At 42.3% G+C, this 13,454-nt stretch overlaps 1 protein-coding gene across 3 annotated transcripts in view; it reads right to left on the bottom strand.

The window, feature by feature from the left end:
- Nucleotides 1-13,454, bottom strand: part of EEA1 (early endosome antigen 1) — a 175,420-nt gene that overhangs the window by 59,629 nt on the left and 102,337 nt on the right. For all 3 annotated transcript variants that reach the window (XM_077470781.1, XM_077470782.1, XM_077470783.1), the window contains 4 exons: nt 9,599-9,718; nt 7,645-7,848; nt 4,399-4,599; nt 1,054-1,167 (listed from right to left, as the gene is read on the bottom strand). In XM_077470781.1, coding sequence (XP_077326907.1) covers nt 1,054-1,167; nt 4,399-4,599; nt 7,645-7,848; nt 9,599-9,718 — 639 coding nt within the window. The remainder of the gene's footprint in view (nt 1-1,053; nt 1,168-4,398; nt 4,600-7,644; nt 7,849-9,598; nt 9,719-13,454) is intronic.

Raw genomic sequence — 13,454 nt, 5'->3', positions numbered from 1 at the left:
GTCCTAGGGTGGCTCCTTTCTCTAAGGTGGAGCAACAAAAACACCTTAGGATAGCAGCACTGTCAATCTTAGAAGAGTGTAGTGTTAGCAGGATGGGGGGCATGCAGTGTTAGAAAGTCAGCTCGAACTGAATCTGCTAGTCTAATTAAAATGGCGCTTCATCCATTTTTACAAACAATCTTTGCTCCCCTGGTTCCCTGTCCGCTTCCTCTAACAGAATTGGAAAAGAAAATATTTTTTGTGCTGCAAAACAGCATCACCTCCTCCTTCCTTCTGCTTTAGATTTAAACTCCTGCTTTTGGGATATCAGGTTTCACATTAAAGAATAAAAGCAGACCATGGTAAGCACCTCTGTTAGTGGTAAATGGTTTGTCTCAAAATTCTGTCTGTCTCTTTTGCTTCAAGGTTCAATAATTTAGTTTTTTTAACAAAACCTATCATACTTACCTGCTCTGTGTAACGGTTTTGCACAGAGCAGCCCCATCCTCCTACTCTAGTCCCTCCCCTCTGCTGAGTTCCCCCATAACAAGCTGCTTGCTTTGGGGGGGGGGGCACTCCTGCATGCTCACTACCGAGCCGCCTCTGTGTATATGGTGCTCGGCCCCACCCCTTGCTCTCTTCTCACTGGCTGTGATTGACAGCAGCAGGAGTCAATGATAAAGAAGAGACCCGGGAGAGCTTCCGCGGGATTGGCCACGAGTATTAAGGGTTGGGGGGGCGATGCAGGGGGAGCTGCACACAGAAGTTTTTTTACCTTCATGCATTAAAAAAAAAAACTATTTAACCTGAACCCCTACAATGAGCCTCTAATTAATAACCCTTCTAAAACTTTGCCCTAAAACTAAACCCAAATACCTAAAATAAACTCTTTAAGCCTAACACTCAAATAAGCCCTAAACAAATCTCCCCAACACTTTAACTGGAGCGCAGAAGAACTGACACATTACATTTGCTCACTGAAATTCAATCTTCCAATCCTAAAAATGAATGTTCCACAAGTAATAACAAACCGATGTACAGATAGATGCATGGAAGTAATCAGATTATCTTTACCTGTTGCTTATCTTGTAGCGCATTTTGGGCTGTATCCAAATGATTTTGCAGGTCAACCCTTTGTGCAGTTTTTGCAGCTTCCGCTGATAACAGCAGCTCTGTCTTTGCCTTGAGCTATTGTTTGAAAACATTAGAGAAATAAGTAACTGAAAATCACTGTTGAGCATTATGTATACTTTAAGCAGAACTTTACTAATTTAAGGGCTTATTCCCACCATGTGCGATGACCTACATTAAGCTGCATTGATCTAAGCAGGCTCACCACAAGAGCACACAGAAAACAATAGTTTTTTTTTTTTTATGTGCACAGAAGCGGGTTGTGGCACGTTGTGTAAAAATGCAGAGGCCGAAATTTTGTCCAACCACATTTCAACACATGTCAGTGCATCTTACTGCATTGCAGCTCCACCGCAGTGCATTGAGATGAAAGAAATGTAACTAAAGTGGGGTTGCACACCAAACAAAACAAAAAAATCATTAACATTCATTTAAAAAAAAAAAAAAAAAAATAAATATGTAAAAAAAAATTAGTATTTTTTTTTTAACTCAAATCTAAATGCCTGTTGCTAGGGGGTCCCTTGTAGTCTGCCTCCTTCAGTGCCTGGGCTGGTGACATCACTTCCTCTCAGCGCAGGCAGGGCTCAGCTCTACCCCCTCCCTCCTGTCAGTCATCTGGGACACGTGACAGGTCCCAGATGACTGCACGGCCAATCACACCGCTCGCGCATGTGCAGTAGGTGTCCACAGTTATGATGCTGGCGCCGCCAAGCAGAGGGGGGGACGAGCGGGGCTTCATTCCCCCGCATCGCTGGACCCTGGAACAGGTAAGTGTCCAATTATTAAAAGTCAGCAGCTGCAGTATTTGTAGCTGCTGACTTTTCATTTTTTTTTTTTTATGGAAACTCCTCTTTAATGAGTTTTCAAAAAAGGCAAGGCACAGCAGTTTTAGCGTGCGGCCTGGCGTGAATGATGGTCTCTCTGAGCCAATGTGAAGTAGTGAAACGAGAACCTGATTCACCTTTAAGCCCCGTACACACGGGTCAAATGTTGAGTGACATCGGCCAGTTCAATAGAAACCACCCGACATTTGGCCTGTGTGTATCGTAGTCGGTTCAACAGAAACTGGCCAATTGGCTTGGCATGGGGGCATGACTGAAAAGGGTCTACTGACCAGCTCCTTATCAGCCGGAGTGTTCTGGTGGGGGGGGGGGGGTGCATCCCGTTGTCAGCACACAACAGCAGGGGAGATTGCTGTACTAACCAGATAGTATAGCAGCTCCAACCTGAGCTGTCAGTTCTTTTTACTTTCAGCCCACTGGGTTGAATGAAAAAGATAAAAAAAAACTAGCAGTGTGTACTAGGCTTTACAGGGACCATCAGGAATGAGAGAGAGAGAGAGAGAGAGAGTCAATCTTTCTGAAGGAAACAGTGGCTACAAGATAAACTCTCACAGACTGAACTACATCCAAGCAATGTAAAGTGATCTCCTTCTGGTGAACTGGACCCAGACAGAGAAATGGAAGAATGATGTTCTAGCTGGAGTGAAAGGTTGAATCTACCTCCGACAGAAAGGAGGTTCTGGGCCTCAACACTAGCTTTTCCGTGAAAAGGCAAGAAATGGTTCTTCAAGGCTGCTAGCTTAGGCACTGACCTTGCAGAGATTATGGCAAATATGTGAATAAGAGTGGATTGGATTGGATTCAAAAGGTGTTTTTTGAATTGCAGAGGGAACAAATTCAGATCCCAAGCACCCATTGAAATACGTGCAAGGTCAGGACAGTTGGAGCTACATATTTCACTAAAGCCTGCGTTTCTGCTGTTGAAAGTCTTCTAGATACTCCCACTATGTGTATGTCCTAAGAGTATAGCATGGATAGCATAGGAACCAGCACCTTGGGGAACACCAGAAATGCAATAGAATAAGACCACAAACTGGAATTGCAGTGGAGCCAAAGCAAAAAACATATGAATAGCCGACGTGTTGGAGAAATGGGGGCTTTTCTTGGTCTCCATCGCTAAGTGAATCATTCCAGATTGAGTCCTATGCTTCTGTTGCCAAGATGAGTCCTCTTGCCACCTTGCATCCTTGATGAGGACATGCAGAGGCACTGTCTCTTGAAGATCATGCAGAGCATGCACTTTTTACATGAAGGCGCTGCAGACAACACTTTAGCCAAAAAGTCCTGTTCATGTTCACTGACAAGAGACTAACACAGCAAATAAGGTTGCTCAAGGCTGCAGGCATGAGCTAAAAATGCTCTCTGACCAAGGGATCAACTGTCATAGTGTTGAGATCCTTTCTAATAGCAAGACCAGTCCATTAGAGTTAAGCAGATCAAAGACATTCTTAAGGCAGGTTGCAGTGCAGGACCCGCTAGTGAGGACAGAGCTATGGAAATGCTCTGAAATTGCTTGTCAGTGGGGTCCTTAAAAACAAGTTCATCCTCCACTAGTTTCTTGTCAGTATGTTTTCAGTCTCCATAAAAGGAAGACTGAACAGCGGGTGCACCGCAAGGGTCTTGAAGATCAAAGGATTCAAAGCGCTTCAAAGGATCCTAGATAGGGGACAGCACTGGCAGAGCCTACGGGCCGATCCTCAAGTGTAAAAGCTGCATATCGAGACTAGCTCAAGCAGTGATGTAGCCGAAATCTTGACTGAAGAAAAAATATCTAGCATTAAAAGGACCATTTACATCCAAAAGGCCTTCAATAAGTAACAAAAGCATCTTGCACAATAAAGCAGTCAGGTGATTGTGCAAGCTACCAAAATATCTTGTTGCAAATGTTTAGCAGGCTGCTCCAAAACATAGCACAATATAAAAAGCTAAACATTTCCTCTGTCACCTATAACACATAATACATTCCTTAATACAAGCCTTAATTCCTTAATACAAGCCTAAATACAGAAAAAGAAATGAGACATAATTGCTTGGGCGTTCCTTTTTTGCTTCTAATAAAGATGCTTTATGTCTTATGACAGCTGTTGAAGTCATTGCAAAGATGTCAGATTACTTCTAAAATGAATAATTAGGTGAGCCTCTGCAGCTTGATCTAAATTTGCAGTCATATCAGTATTGCACATTTGCTTAGTCTTACCATAACAGAATATTGACATTTTTCTAGCACATTGTTGGTAATTGCAAAGTCTGAATATTGCGACATGGTTTATATTATATCATTATTTAAAATGGTTCATTTAATGGCTTGAAAAATAAAACGCAAATGTCTAGAAAATGTTTTCTTTAATAGGCAATATAGCAAATGCAATCCTCTCAAATGATTAAACAGAAATGAGTTCTCATTCCTCTGTAAGAACATTATTAATGAAAAGAGCCTTCAGAATACCTGTAAGTCGAGCTGGCCAATTTTTTCTTTGCTCTCATTCAGCTGGCTATTAAGCTCCCCTAAGGTGGCCTCTAGAGACAGGACACGGTCTTGTGATGCTCGAAGCTGAGACTTCTGCTCCTGCACTTGTTCATGTAAATCCTCTTGTGCCTGTTTGTGACTTTCTGATTGGTTCTTCAACTTCTCTGTTAACTGTGTGACCTATTACAGGTAAACAGCAACACGTGTGAGTATTAGGTAAAGAAATACATGCTTGGTAACTTGCATGGGTGAATCTGGCTTTAAAACCTGAGCCATAGGCCCAGAATCCACACATAGACCAGGAAAGTCATAATTAATTCATAGCACCTAATATGCCTAAATACCTACTACTCTGTGTCTTAGAAAGTACTGAAGCCATTGTATAAGCAGAACAGTCAGACATCAGTTATATTTTCCACTGGAACAACACCATAAAATATTCCTCATCACCAGAATACATTTCAAAATGAGTACTATAATAATATACCCACCCACCAGAGCAGAATGACAGAGAGGGTAGCTTCTCAGTTTGATTCTTCTCTTCTAGCTGTCCTGTCACAGGCTAGGGAAGGACAAGACCTACAATACTTAAAGTGTAAGTAACCGCCCCCTATCATTTTCAGCCAAGGAAGCTACCATCTTTACCTCTGTTTAATCTACAACTACCATGATGCTGCACATGTGATCAGTTATGACACCAGCCATTGGGTGGTTTGACAGTTTGGTTGAGAGTACAAACAATACGAGTGTTACATTTCCAGCACGTGCCGGAAATTAAACTGTTTTATGGACTGGTTTACTTCTGCTTTAATTGTAGCAGATACAAACAGGACTGTCTACTATGCCAAAGCCGGCCTTTATTCGGGAGTTGGAGCGTGACCTTGAGTTGGAGTTCTTAGCGGAACAAATAACACATGTTTAAACTCACACACTCTAGCTCCATAGAATCCAAGACCCAGGAGACTAACTATAAGCGCTTGATGCATTGGTACTGGGTATCTGCAGCTCTGTCACGTCTCGGTTGCAGATCATTGCTGGCATGGATGTTGTCACAGGGGCACACTCCTTCACCTCTGGTGGGAATGCCCTGCAATTCGCCCTTTCTGTTTAGATATCAAAACTCAGATAAAGGACGCTCTTGGGGTCAATGTCCCGACGACTTTTACCCATCTACTGGAAACGTCCACAAGTGCCCACTAGTGAGGAGTGGCTCAGGACAGTGGCTGAGATCGGAAGGAGGCACTGGGTGACCCTACATTAGCGGGGTCTTTGCCCCGGGCGGTCCTGGGATGGGCCCTGGTGGCATTACCCCTGGATGGGGATTTGATGGAGGCTTTGTTGCCCCCCCTCCTCCGCTGGTGGTGCCTGTGGGGTCTCCTGTGGCCGCTTCATGGTGAGAAGCCCAGAAGTGATAGAATTGGCCCTCAAAAAATGGTGCTGTGTTTTATACATCCCTAGTTTTCCTTTCCTTCCTATTTATGTCCTGTTTTTGTAGCTATTATGCCGATGCTTTTACCTCTGTTATTTTCATTGCAAGCCCTCATAAGTAGGGAATTGTTGGCTATGCTGTGTTCTCAGTTTTACAAATAAAGATAACAGAAAACAAAACAAAACACAGGACTGTCTAAATTTCAGAAACACAAATCACTTTGCAGATAAAACAGCTTCCTTATACAGTATGCATTTAATTTAATAAGTAGCAGTTTACCTTGAGTCCAGCATTAACAGAATTCAACAGTGCCTACCTTAGGTTAACCACTTGCTTACTGGGCACTTAAACCCCCCTCAGTCCCAGACCAATTTTCAGCTTTCAGCGCTGATGCACTTTGAATGACAATTGCGCGGGCATACAACACTGTACCCAAATGAAATTTTTATCATTTTTTTCCCACAAATAGAGCTTTCTTTTGGTGGTATTTAGTTACAGCTCGGAGTTTTATTTTTTGCTAAACAAACAAAAAAAGATGCAAAAAAAAAAAAAAAAAAAAATCATGTTTTAATAGTTTGTTATAAAATTTTGCAAACGGGTCATTTTTCTCCTTCATTGAAGTGCGCTGATTAGGCGGCACTGATAGGCTGCATTGGTGGGCACTGATGGGCTGCATTGGTGGGCACTGATGGGCTGCATTGGTGGGCACTGATAGGCTGCACTGGTGGGCACTGATAGGCATAGTTAAGGCGGCACTAATAGGCACAGATAAGGCGGCACCGATGGGCACAGATAAGGCGGCACTGATGGGCAAAGATGGGCACAGATAAGATGGCACGGATGGGTGGCACGGATAAGTGGCACGGATGGGTGGCACGGATGGGCACTGATAGGTACCACAGATAGATGGGACTGATGGGCACTGATAGGTGGCACTGATAGGTGGCTCTGATAGGTGGCACTGCTGGGCACTGATGGGCGGCACTGCTGGGCACTGATGGGCGGCACTGCTGGGCACTGATGGGCGGCACTGGGGTGCAGCACCTTTGAGGCAGATTTTGGGTGGCACTGTGGGTGGCACTGCTGGGTGGCACTGTGGGTGGCACTGTGGGCACTGCTGGGTGGCACTGTGGGCACTATGGGCACTGCTGGGTGGCACTTACTTTATTTCAGGATGGCACTGCGGGTGGCAGGTGGGCACTGGCAGGGGGCAGGTGTCCGTTTAAATTGCTGGCCGTGATCGGGACTGATGTCCCGAACACGGCCGCCGGCGATCGGCTTTTTTTTTTTCTCCTCGCGCTGTCAGCGCGAGGAGGAATACTAGCCGATTACCGGCTCCGTTTTATCACATGATCAGCTGTCATTGGCTGACAGCTGATCACGTGATAAGGGGTCGGGATCGACCCCTTACACGGATCGGTGATCAGGCGAGTCTCACGGACTCGCCGATCACAGAGCGCGCCGCGCGCGCCCCTCAGGGGGCGCGCAGGCCGCTCGTAACCGGGACTACGTCAATAGACGTAGTCCCGGAAATGTGGGTCCGCGCTATTGCCGTCATTTTGCAATAGCGCGGTACCCAAGTGGTTAATAAACTCCTTTCTGCTCCACAAAGACCCCAAGCCCAAGGTTCTATACATAAATCAACTCGAAAAAAGTAAACTACAGAAAAATAGAAAAGGCATCCTAATGAAGAGGGGCAGAACACATATCTGATTAAGTCTCTCAATATGAGAGTGCTTTGGGTATAATGAAAAGGTTAACCAATTAACTGGAAACAAAATTAGTCTGGCAAATACCTGTTCCTGCAGGGTATGGTTCTTCTCTTGCAGTTGGTTAAGAACAGCAGTCTCTCCTTCACCTGCTTGAATTTTAGCATAAAGATCTTCACGCTCCTTCTCAAGCAGGGAGATATTTTTTTTGCTCTTCTCCAGTAAGGCCTCTAGGTTTTGGATCTTTTGGTCTTTGTCCCCAATCTGACGTAACACTTGCTCAAGATCATTCTAAAAGGTCCATGTTAAAGGTGAAAATATTAGAGCCCTTACTGAAGATTTCACTAATTTCAAAATTACTTTTAACAAAGTTCATATCATCTCTGAAAAGATAGGAAACTGTCTTTTGCTTAAACATTTGTAGAACTCCACTTGGAATGGTCACTGCCAGTAACATGGGCTGCAGCACCAATGCAGGCCCAGCTTCTTTTTTTTTTTTGAGTGTGCAGGTAAATACTCCCCTATCCACTCAAGGATTTCAGTATTTACATTTCAAGTGTATAGTGCAATATGAAGGTCAAGCAGATTGTATCCTTTAAACAAATGAGTGCAGCTAATTCTGAAACGTGAAGTACAGTGCCTTGAAAAAGTATTCAATCCCCCTTGAAATTTTCAATATTTTGTCATATTACAACCAAAAAAATTTATTGTATTTTATTGAGATTTTGATATGATAGACCAACACAAAGTGGCAAGAAAATGATAAATGGTTTTTAAAACTTTTTTACAAATAAATATGTAAAAAGTGTAGTGTGCATTTGTATTCAGCCTCCCTGAGTCAATACTTTGTAGAACCACCTTTCCACTGCAATTACAGCTGCAAGTCTTTTTGGGTATGTCTCTACCAGCTTTGCACATCTAGAGTGACAATTGTGCACATTCATCTTTGCAAAATAGCTCAAACTCTGTCACACTGGATGGAGAGCATCTATGACCCGCAATTTTCAAGTCTTGCCGCATAATTGGATTTAGCTCTGGACGTTCACTGGGCCAGTCTAACACATCAATATTACTTGATCTAAATGATTCCATTGTAGCTCTGGCTGTATATTAAGGTTCTCTAACAAACCTCTGAGGGCTTTCACAGAACAGCTTTATTTATCCTGAGATTAAAATACACACAGGTGGGCTCTATTTACTTATTAGGTGACTTCTGAAAGCAATTGGTTCCAATTGATTTTAGTTAAGGGTATCAGAGTAAAGGAGGCTGAATACAAATGCCCACTACACTTTTCAGATTATTTATTTGTAAAAAAAAAGTTGAAAACGATTTATAATTTTCCTGTCACTTCATAATTCTGTGCCACTTTGTGTTGGTCTATCACATAAAATACATTTATGTTTTTGGTTGTAACTTGGCAAAATGTGGAAAATGTCAGGGGGTATGAATACTTTTTCAAGGCACTGTATTTGTAAAGCATCTCTTTTAAAGAGGGTGCAGGGAAAGCACTGATTAAACGTGCACTTTGCACCAAAGGAGACATTTGATTTAAAGGAATCACTGCTGCACTTATTAAAGACTGATGAAATACATAAGGGTTACACATTTTGGACTGATTTAAAGCACTTTATTTTTTTATTTAATGCATATATATATATATATATATATATATATATATATATAAAAAAAAAAAAAAAAAAAAAGAGAACTGTTGGTTTATTGCACTGATGATTTAAAGAGTGTACAAATGGCTGTGACAATTATTGTTGCACATACAGAATTGAGGTTTACGCTGTATATATTATGGTTTTAAACTGGAAAATGTTCTGTTTATTGTACATTTCTGCTCTGTTGACAATGGTAACCAAAATGAAAAACAGGTTGAATTTGCCTAATGGAGACACAATTAAAAAAAAAAAAAAAAAAAAAGAAAGAAAAGAATATTCAAACCTCCCAAAATGGAAATCATGCATCCATCTTCCGCACCAATTGGCCATATAAAGAAAAAATGTGATTAGGAATAAGTGCAGTCTTGTTTACCTGTGCTTCTCTCAGCTTGGACGTAGTGGTCTGTTGAGCAGTCTGTTGCTCTTGGTGCTGTTGTTTTAATTTCTCCAGCTGATGCTGCAAGTCAGTTGATGTAGTGATTTTTTCTTTTAGCTGTAGAACCAATCAGTATACACTATATGTAAGTACACAGAGATTATACAAAAAATGTAAGAAAAAAAAATCTATAGGGTTTCTGAGGTTTCGAATTTATATTGACACTTTGCTGTTTGGGCAACACTATTCCAACAGTGCTACCCTTTATCAAACACAGACACAATAAATCTATATTAAGACAATACAAAGGCTACCATTACAGAATTTCCCTTTTGACAAAGCTAGTTGCTTGGCTGTTATTTTGATCAAAAAGCTTCAATACTTTGACCTGGAATAAGTAAAATGGCGAGTAGGTAGATTGGGCGTTCAAATTATTCCGACTTCACTAGCTTCATGCTTATTTCAGATCATTGAATCAGAAAACATTGAGATTAATCAGCCAGATAACTAACATTTTTAGAAGGAAGTCAATAATGTCGACCTTCATATTTCACTCAGTAATAGCTTCCTTTAGACTGGATTCACACCTATGCATTTTTTGCGCTTTTTGCATTTTGCAGATTTGCACTACAGAACGTGTTCCATAGAAAACTATGTTAAATGGACTGTAGTGCAAATCTGAAAAATGCAAAAAGCACTAAAAATGCATTTTTTTTTTTTGCTTGTTACCATTCCATAAGCAAGATAAATATTTTCACTGTCCCAGAACAATTACTGAGTTTGCCACATCCCTGTGTACATAGAAAAATTGGATAACCCCCAATTGGGACTTTAAATTGGCAACAATACTATGGATTATATAAAGATCGTTTAATTTATACAAAATGAAAAAAAATACATAAAAAATCATCACAAGATAGCAGACTCTGCCAGATTGGATGGTGTGCCCTACGTACCCCCCTTACACAGCATAAGGAGCAATAAACATTATCTTAATGCAGCTCCTATCATTGATGTAAGACCTTTGCAAAAGCCTGACCTGACCTTTATCACGAGACCCTTATAAGAGCATTAAAGCTCCTGTTCCTAGCTGTGCATCCTCTTGCCTAATGGACTGGTGACACGCTATTGCCTGTGGGCTATGACACTCCCAATCGTGAGGTTAAACTAGACCTCCATATACGCCATCCATGGACAACAAGAATTTTTTTCTTGCCTGAATATTCTGTGTACACGATTGCTGTTCTATTCACCATATCCTGAATCAAAATCCTCCTACATAAATACCCCTGATGAAAGGGCTTTAATCCTGAAACGTGTCAAGTACCCGAAAGCTTTTCTTGGACATTGGCTACCAGAAATGACACAAGTCTATCAAGTCCAACCTATGTGTATGATTATATGTCAGTATTACATTGTATATCCCTGTATGTTGCGGTCGTTCAGGTGCTTATCTAATAGTTTGTTGAAACTATCGATGCGCCCCCCACCAAGAGAATTCCACATCCTTGCCGCTCTTGCAGTAAAGAACCCTCTACGTATGTAGTTTATGGTGAAACTGCTTTTCTTCTCATTTTAATGAGTGGCCACGTGTCTTGTTAAATTCCCTTCCACAAGAAAGTTTTATCCCTATTGTGGGGTAACCAGTATGATATTTGTATATCGAAATCATATCCCCTCTCAAGAGTCTCTTCTCCAGATAGAATAAGTTCAGTGCTCGCAACCTTTCTTCATAACTATTGTTCTCCAGACCCTTTATTAGCTTTGTTGCCCTTCTTTGTACTCTCTCCATTTCTAGTACATCCATCCTGAGGACTGGTGCCCAGAAGTGGACAGCATACTCCAGGTGCGGCCGGACCAGAGTCATGTAGCGTGGGAGAATTATCGCTTTATCATGGAGATAATTCCTTTTTTAATGCATGCCAATATTCTGTTTGCGTTATTAGTAGTAGCTTGGCGTTGCAGAGCCTATCATCTACTAGGACCCCCAGTTCCTTTTTCATCTTTGATTCCCCCAGAGGTTCTACCCCTAGTGTATGGATTGCATTCATATTTTTGCCACTTAAATGTATTATTTTACATTTTTCGACATTAAACTTCAATTTCCATGTAGTTTCCCACCCCATTAATTTGTTCAGATCTTCTTGCAAGGTTTCCACATCCTGCAGAGAAGTTATTGCCCTGCTTAGCCCCATCCTCCAGGTGATTTATGAACAAATTAAATAGGATTGGTCCCAACACAGAACCCTGGGGGACCCCACTAGCCACCCCTAAACATTCAGAGTATTTTCCATTTATCATCACCCTCTGAACTCGCCCTTGCGCCAGTTTTCAATCCATGTATGGTCCACGCCAAAGGACCTTATTTTATACAGTAAAGTTTATGGGGAACTGCGTCAAATGCTTTTGCAAAATCCAGATACACCACATCTGCAGGCCTTCCTTTATTTAGATGGCAACTCACCTCCTCATAGAAAGTTAATAGATTGGTTTGGCAAGAATGATTCTTCATGAATCCATTGCGGATTACTCCTAATGATACAGTTTTCATTAATAAAATCTTGTATAAACTCCCTCATCATCCCCTCCAAGAGCTTGCATACTATTGATGTTAGGTTACCGTATATACTCGAGTATAGGTCGATCCGAATATAAGCCGAGGCCCCTAATTTACCACAAAAAAACTGGGAAAACTTATTGACTCGTGTATAAGCCGAGGGTGAGACGTCCCTGTGTCCATCCCTGTGTCCCGTCCATCCCTGTGCCCCGTCCATCCCTGTGCCCCGTCCATCCCTGTGCCCCGTCCATCCCTGTGTCCATCCCTGCCTACCTGTGCCAATCTGCAGCCTCTGTGTGCCATGCCGCACCTCTCCTCCTGGTCTGACAGACGGCGGCCATTCCACTGTTCAAAAGCCGCGCCTCTCTGTCTGTGATAGGCGGAACACTCAATTTCCCAGCAGTCAGTGTTCCGCCTATAACGGACATCCTCTCATCCTCGTCCGTAGTATGAGAATGAGCGGATGTCCGTGATAGGCGGAACACTGACTGCTGGGAAATTGAGTGTTCCGCCTATCACAGACAGGGAGGCGCGGCTTTTGAATAGTGGAATGGCCGCCGTCTGTCTACCTGATCTCCGTGACTAGAGTATAAGCCGAGGGGGGCACTTTCAGCCTAAAAAAAAGGGGCTGAAAATCTAGGCTTATACTCGAGTATATACGGTAACTGGTTTGTAATGCACAGGGATGTATTTTGGGCCTTTTTTAAATATTAGTGCTACGTTGGCTTTTCTCCTGTCAACTGATACCATTCCAGTCAGTAGGCTGTCAGTAAAAATTAGGAACAATGGTCTGGCAATTACTTGACTGAGTTCCCCAAGTACCCTCGGATGCAAGCCACCCGGTCTCGTGATTTATTAATGTTAAATTTCCCAAGTCTAATTCTAATTCTGTCCTCTGTTAGCCATGAAAGTGCTTCCTGTGGTGTGTCACGAAGATGAACACTGCAGTTTTAGTTACTGAAGCCCCCCCCCCCCCCCCCCCGATTCCCTCGTGAACACTGAGGAGAAGAATAAATCAAATACCTTTTTCATTTCCCCAGCCTTTGTAACCAGATGTCCTTCCTCATTCTTTATGAGGCCAATATGTTCTGCCCTCCCTTTTTTACTGTTTACATACTTCTTGGTATATTTTTTGCTCTCCTCTGCTATGTGTCTTTCGTGTTCTATCTTAGCCGCCCTAATTGCACCCATACATTTCTTGTTGCATTCTTTATAAAATTTGAATGCTGATGATCAGGGATGAGCTTCATGTTCGACTCGACCATTGGCTGTTCTCCAGTTCGCTGAACAGCGAAC

This window comes from Lithobates pipiens, unplaced genomic scaffold (assembly GCF_037356315.1).
Source record: "Lithobates pipiens isolate NorthernLeopardFrog02 unplaced genomic scaffold, aLitPip1_a1.2 Scaffold_8, whole genome shotgun sequence".
Lineage (NCBI taxonomy): Eukaryota > Metazoa > Chordata > Amphibia > Anura > Ranidae > Lithobates > Lithobates pipiens.
Note: the sequence above shows the minus strand (reverse complement) of the source record. Positions and strands in the feature narration are given on the sequence as shown.